This window comes from Saimiri boliviensis, chromosome 7 (genome assembly GCF_048565385.1).
Source record: "Saimiri boliviensis isolate mSaiBol1 chromosome 7, mSaiBol1.pri, whole genome shotgun sequence".
Lineage (NCBI taxonomy): Eukaryota > Metazoa > Chordata > Mammalia > Primates > Cebidae > Saimiri > Saimiri boliviensis.
Genome location: NC_133455.1, coordinates 66,259,331 through 66,266,202, shown reverse-complemented (window position 1 = coordinate 66,266,202; position 6,872 = coordinate 66,259,331). Strand labels below are relative to the sequence as shown.

Here is a 6,872-nt window from a genome sequence, read left to right as displayed (position 1 = left end):
ATGGAAGGAAGTGGGACTTAAGTAGGGTCTTGACCTCCGGAGAGGCGAATTTAAGGAAACAGGAGGATGAGCAGGAGCAAGCGCGCGCATGTAAGGAGCGTCTGGGAAGCCGTAAAGAGTTCGCAGGGATGGAGTGGGTTCATAAGACTAGAAGGAGGGCTCCTCCCATGGCTCAGGGTGACGCCTTGATGGGTAGCGGATACCAGAACTCCGGTAACCACACGAATAGACGTTTAAACCCGGACACTTGTACGCCAAGTCCTCTCCGTGATCTGGTAACCCATCTCGGGGGCGGAGCCGTGGCATAGCCAGCCTATCATCGCTGCCGAGACCGACGAGGTCTCTTCATCATTGGTGAATAACAGCGTGACGTCATGTTCGCCGGGCTGGCGAAGGAAGAGGACGCCATGATTGGTTGGCGCTGGGGCGGCGGGCGGTGGAAGGGCCTGGCGGTTCTGGGTTTCACGCCTGTGCTGGACTTTTTCCTTCCATGTTTCCAGGCCGTGGGAGGCTGCAGAGGGAGAGGAGTCGACTCAGCGGAAAGCTGGATTTGGTTCTAAGCCGCGGAGTTGAGAAGGGGTGACCGGAAGTGATCGTGGGACTGACCGGAAGCGAGGCCTGGAGGGGAAAGAGAGCGCGATCCCTGGGAGGGAGGGGGCCTCCAGCAGAAGGGGGCGGGGGAAAAGGTCCAAAAGCAGCGTGGGAGCGCCGGGCTGTCTTCCTGCGGCTGCTGCTGGTCTGCCTGGGAAGCAGCAAGCCACCCCTAAGAGCTCAAGGGGATAGCCTACTAAGTGGGAGTGCGGGAGTCCAGAACTGCCTCTGGGAAGTCTGCAGTAGTTGAGCAAAGGGAGCCTCACGTTCTCGAGAGCTGGGCAGGGGAGATTTTGGAACCTGGGGCAGCCAAGAGCGGTCAGCCAAAGATACGGGAGATAATTGTACGAGCAGTGCTGGTGGGGTTTGGGGGTGGGTGGTGGGTACTGCGTGGAAAACCTTGGTTTGTAGTTTTCTACTGTCTTGTCCCTGTTGGGTAGAATTACCCTCCGCGCCTTTGTACAAGACACGGTGTCTCCTGGGGCAAGGAAGGAGCCAGGATGGCCTGGGCTCTGAAGCTGCCTCTGGCCGACGAAGTGATTGAATCCGGGTTGGTGCAGGACTTTGATGCTAGCCTGTCCGGGATCGGCCAGGAACTGGGTGCTGGTGCCTATAGCATGAGGTGAGTGAGACTTTCCCAGACCCTACACCTTCTTAATAACAAAGGCGGGATAGAGACTAAGAAAAGGGGTTGAGTGAGAAGGAGATATATAGAGTTTTAAAAAGCTGCCTGCGATTGAGGAAAAGGGACTTAGTAGTCAGTGTTGTGGAAGAAATGGAAAAAGCGATTGTAGGCAATATGAAGCCTGTGCAGGATCAGTGGAGGAAGGAAGAATGGTCCTTGATTAGCAACCAGATGAATGTTGAGACGCTTTTGTGCCAATGTGGGAGACTTGGGGACTGATGGTGTATGTGTGGGTAAGTCTGACGTTATGTGAAGAAGGGGTTACATACAGCATAGGAAGGATGTCTAGGATGTTGGGGAATTGGGAACTGGTGCTTAATGATGAATATTGGTTCGTTGCTTGTTGGAAAGATATGGAAGTCCTTGATGAAGAAGTCCATACAGCTGTATCTTATCACTAGCTTGCTTTGAGGCTTTTCTTAATTCTGGGATTTCTGACTTTTAAAACATAAGCTGTGAAATGAAAACGTGACAAAGGAAACTCTAAGATGCTTCTAAATCTTTATGTATCAAGTCAGTTGTTGGTAATAGATTAAAAATCTCCTTTCGGCAGGGTGCGGTGGCCCACGCCTATAATCCCAACACTTTGGGAGGCTGAGATGGGCGGATCACTTGAGGTCGGGAGTTTGAGACTAGCCTGGCCAACAAGGTGAAACCCTGTCTCTACTAAAAATTAAAAAAAAATTAGCCAGGTGTGGTGGCGTGGGCCTGTAATTCCAGATACTTGGAAGGCTGAGGCAGGAGAATCACTTGAACAGCGGAGGTTGCAGTGATCAGAGGTGGTGCCACTGCACTCCAGCCTTGGGGACAGAGTGAGACTCCGTTTCAGAAACAAAACAAAACAGAAACTCATTTGAAAGCAGCATTACTGCCTATATAACTTTTTGCATGTATTGGCTACTTCATTTCTCTCTATAGTTTATTTAATTTTACCTGTGCAAGAATCCCGTTTGGAAATGTTGAAACAGCTGCATCTTGGGGTTAGATGGACTGTAATTGGGTTTCCTAATGCATTATAAGACTTAACCTAGATAAGTGAGTCAAGAGACTAGAACTTAACTTTTTTTTTTGAGACGGAATTTTGCTCTCGTCGCCCAGGCTGGAATGCAATGGCACTATCTTGGCTCACTGCAACCTCTGCCTCCTGGGTTCAAGTGATTCTCCTGCCTCAGCCACCCAAGTAGCTGGGATTACAGGCACCCACCACCACACTTGGCTAATTTTTTTTTTTTTTTTTTTTTTTTTTTTTTTTTTTTTTTTTTTCAGTATTTTTAGTAGAGATGGGGTTTTACCAGGTTGGCCCGGCTGGCCACAAACTCCTGACCTCAGGTGATCCACCTGCCGAGGTCTCCCAGAGTGTGCCGGGATTACAGGCGTGAGCCACTGCGCTCCACCAGAACTTAACATTTTCACTGGGTTTGTGAGTTTGTAGGGGAGAAATGCTTTCTATGGGGAAAGTAGATGCATTTTTCATTCTGATAGTGAGATCTTTTAAGAGTTATGTAAAGTTCCTTTATTCGTGCTAATTCAAAGTGGACTTTCCTCACTGAAGTAAAATTATGAGTTAGAATTTAATACTTCAGCATCTTCAGGAATCTTTACTTAGAATAATAAAGACTATTATTCTAAATAATAATCATGCCTGTAGTGCTAGCACTTTTGGAGGCAGAGATTGGAGGATCCCTTGAAACCAGGGATTCCAGACCCACTCTTCACATATAGATCAATAAATAAATAAATTACCCAGGCCTGGTGGCATTGTCCCATAGCCCCAGCTACTCAGGAGACTGAGGTGGGAGGATTGCTTGAGCCAGGAGTTTGAGTCTGCAGTGAGTTGTGATTGTACCACTGTACTCCAGCCTGGTGACAGAATGAGACCTCATCTCTTAAAAAAAGAAAAAGTATTTAAAAATTAAGAAACATTGGGAAAAAAGACTATCCTTGTATAAATATTTTAGTGATTTTCAGGGAAACTTGAGTTCTGTGTGTTCTATCATGCAGTGATCTTAGTCTTGAGAAGTTTAACTTTGGTTTTACCTGTCCTTGTTTATATAAGTCTGAGCATAAAAATAGAGGTTTTATTTTATTTTTTGAGATGGAGTCTCACTCTGTCGCCCAGGCTGGAGTGCAGTGGTACAATTGCACTCCTAACACATGAAAAAAAAAGATGATGGTTCAGCTCACTGCAACCTCCACCTCCCGGGTTCAAGTGATTCTTCTGCCTCAGTCTCCCGAGTAGCTGGGATTACAGGCACGCACCACCATGCCTAGTTAATTTTTGTATTTTTAGTAGAGACAGGGTTTCACCATGTTGGTCAGGCTGGTCTTGAACTCCTGACCTTGTGATCTGCCTGCCTTGGCCTCCCAAAGTGCTAGGATTACAGGCATGAGCCACCATGCCTGGCCAAAAATCGAGGTTAATTTGGTCTGAAAGTAAATGCCCTGACCTGGAACTTACACATGAGCATCTGACATAATATTTGATGATTTTTTTATGCTGTTGCTTGTGTAAAGATATCCACAGCAAAAAGTTTGATTTTGTTTAGGTTACGTGAGGTTAGGATGGAAATAATTAGCTATAACTGTACTTGTTATTAAAAATAATTAACATCGGCCGGGTGCGGTGGCTCAAGCCTGTAATCCTGGCACTTTGGGAGGCCGAAGCGGGTGGATCACAAGGTCAAGAGATCGAGACCATCTTGGTCAACAAGGTGAAACCCCGTCTCTACTAAAAAAATACAAAAAATTAGCTGGGCATGCTGGTGCGTGCCTGTAATCCCAGCTACTCAGGAGGCTGAGACGGGAGAATTACCTGAACCCAGGAGGCGGAGGTTGCGGTGAGCCGAGATCGTGCCATTGCACTCCAGCCTGGGTAACAAGAGCGAAACTCGGTCTCAAAAAAAAAAAAAAATTAACATCATCAGCAAACGTTTGTTCATCTACTATGCGCACTACCATATGCTCTTGATACTATGCTATCTTACATTTAATTAAGAGTGCTTTACAAATCATACCCTGTGTGGTTTTTCACAGACATGAGAATGGCTTGCATATCTACGCATTTAGTTTTACTTCAACATCAAAATCAAATGCATAGGTTTTCAAACATCTCTTTGAGTTCTTGAGAGCACAGTGTGCCAACATTTTAAGTGCTTTTTCCTTTTCTTTCTTTCTTTCTTTTTTTTTTTTTTTTTTTTTTGAGGTGGCTCCGTTCTGTCACCCAGGCTGGGGTGCATTGGCACCATCTCGACTCACTGCAGCCTCCATCTCCTGAGCTCAAGTGATCCTCACACCTCAGCCTCCCGAGTAGCTGAGACTGCAGGCACACACCACTACGCCCAGCCTTTTTGTTTTTTCATCTTTTTTTTCATGTGTTAGGTACTAGTCATTATTCTCTTGACGCTTATGCACATTCAATCTTTTCTATTGATTTGTGTTAATTAGATATTGGTTTTCAAATTTTAGTATTCATAAGAGTCACCTGGAGTGCTTATTAAAAATACACTTGGGGCCGGGCACGGTGGCTCACACCTGTAATCCCAGCACTTTGGGAGGCTGAGGTGGCAGATCATGAGGTTAGGAGATGGAGACCATCCTGGCTAACATGGTGAAACCCCGTCTCTACTAAAAATACAAAAAATTAGCCAGGTGTGGTGGCACGTGCCTGTAGTCCCAGCTACTTTTAGGAGGCTGAGGCAGGAGAATCACTTGAACCCGGGAAGTGGAGGTTGCAGTGAGCTAAGATAGTGCCACTGCACTACAGCCTAGGTGACAGAGTGAGATTCTGTCTCATTAAAAAAATACACTTGGCCGGGTGTGGTGGCTCATACCTGTAATCCCAGCACTTTGGGAGGCCGAGGTGGGTGGATCATGAGGTCAACAGATCGAGACCATCCTGGTCAACATGGTGAAACCCCATCTCTACTAAAAATACAAAAAATTAGCTGGACATGATGGCGTGTGCCTGTAATCCCAGCTACTCAGGAGGCTGAGGCAGGAGAATTGCCTGAACCCAGGAGGCAGAGGTTGCGGTGAGCCGAGATCGCGCCATTGCACTCCAGCCTGGATAACAAGTGCAAAACTCCATTTCAAAAACAAACAAACAAAAAAAAAAAAAACACTGTGGGCTGGGCATGTTGGCTCATGCCTGTAATCCCAGCACTTTAGGAGGCTGAGGTGGATGCATCACCTGAGGTCAGGAGTTTTGAGACAAGCCTGGCCAACATAGTAAAACCCTGTCTCCACTAACAATACAAAAATTAGTTGGGCATGGTGGCACACGCCTGTAATCCCAGCTATCTGGGAGGCCGAGGCAGAAGAATCACATGAATCCGGGAGGAGGAGGTTGCAGTGAGCTGAGATTGTGCCACTGCACTACAGTCTGGGCAACAGAGCTAGACTCTGTCTCAAAAAAATGCAATAAAAATAAAAATATAGTTGGGGCCTATATTGGTGGCTCACACCTGGAATCCTAGCACTTTGGGAAGCCAAGGTGGCAGGACTACTTGAGCTCAGGAGTTTCCATCAGCCTGGGCAACATAAGGAGACACTCTCTCTACTAAAAATAAAAAAATCAGCTGAGTGTGGTGGTGCCTGCCCCTAGTCCCAGCCACTCTGGAGGCTGAAATGAGAGGATCATTTGAGCCTATGAGGTCAAGCCTGCAGTGAACTATGATTGTGCCACTGCACTCCAGCTTGGGTGACTGAGCGAGACCCTGTCTCAAAAAAATTAAAAAAAAAAAAATCCAGTTTAGGGGCCCATCTCCAGTGATTGGGGCACAGACTAGAAATCTGATTTATTTATTTATTTATTAGAAATGGAGTCTGGCTTTGTTGCCAAGGCTGGAGTATAGTCGCCCAGTCACAGCTCACTGCTGTCTTAAATTCCTGAGCTAAAGCAGTCCTCCCTAGTAGCTAGGGGTATGTACAGTCCTGAGATATCCTGTCTGGCTGGTTTAAAATAATTTTTTTTTTAATTTATTTTTTTTTGAGAAGGAGTCTTGCTCTGTCACCCAGGCTGGAGTGCAGTGGTGTGATCTTGGCTAACTGCAATCTTTGCCTCCTGGGTTCAAGCAGTTCTCCTGCCTCAGCCTCCTGAGTAGCTGGGACTACAGCCATGGGCTACTATGCCCTGCTAATTTTTGTATTTTTAGTATAGATCAGTTTTCGCCATGTTGGCCAGGCTGGTCTCAAGCTCCTGACCTCAGGTGATCTACCTGCCTCGGCCTCCCAAAGTGCTGGGATTACAGGTGTGAGCCACCGCGCCTGGCCTCTATTCCTTTTTCTTTGTTCATTTTTTTCCTGCTCCTTAGCTTAAGTAATTTGAGTTCTATCTTCATGTTCATTGATTCTTTGTTCTGCCTGTATCTTGAATCTTTAATGAAATCTTTATTTCAGCTAGTGTATCTTTATGTCCAGAATTTCTATTTCATTCCTTTTTATATTTCAAAAATATTTTTATTGATATTTCTTACTTGTTTATATATTGTTCTCCTGATTTCCTTTAGTTTTTATTTTGTTTTGTTTTCATTGTTTTCTTCAACTCTATGAGCATATTTAAGACAGTTAAATTCTTTGTCTAGTAAGTCCATTGTCT

General features: G+C 45.8%; 1 protein-coding gene across 8 annotated transcripts in view; it reads left to right on the top strand.

Annotated features, from left to right (window-relative positions):
* Positions 1 to 375: 375 nt before the first annotated feature.
* The window catches only part of TFCP2 (transcription factor CP2), a 65,756-nt gene continuing 59,259 nt past the window's right edge, over positions 376 to 6,872 (top strand). For 6 of the 8 annotated variants that reach the window (XM_039472129.2, XM_039472131.2, XM_039472130.2 and 3 more), the window contains exon 1: positions 421 to 1,213. In XM_039472129.2, the coding sequence (XP_039328063.1) occupies positions 1,092 to 1,213 (122 nt within the window). In that variant the 5' untranslated portion in view covers positions 421 to 1,091. The other 2 variants (XM_039472127.2, XM_074402640.1) reach the window with 2 other exon arrangements.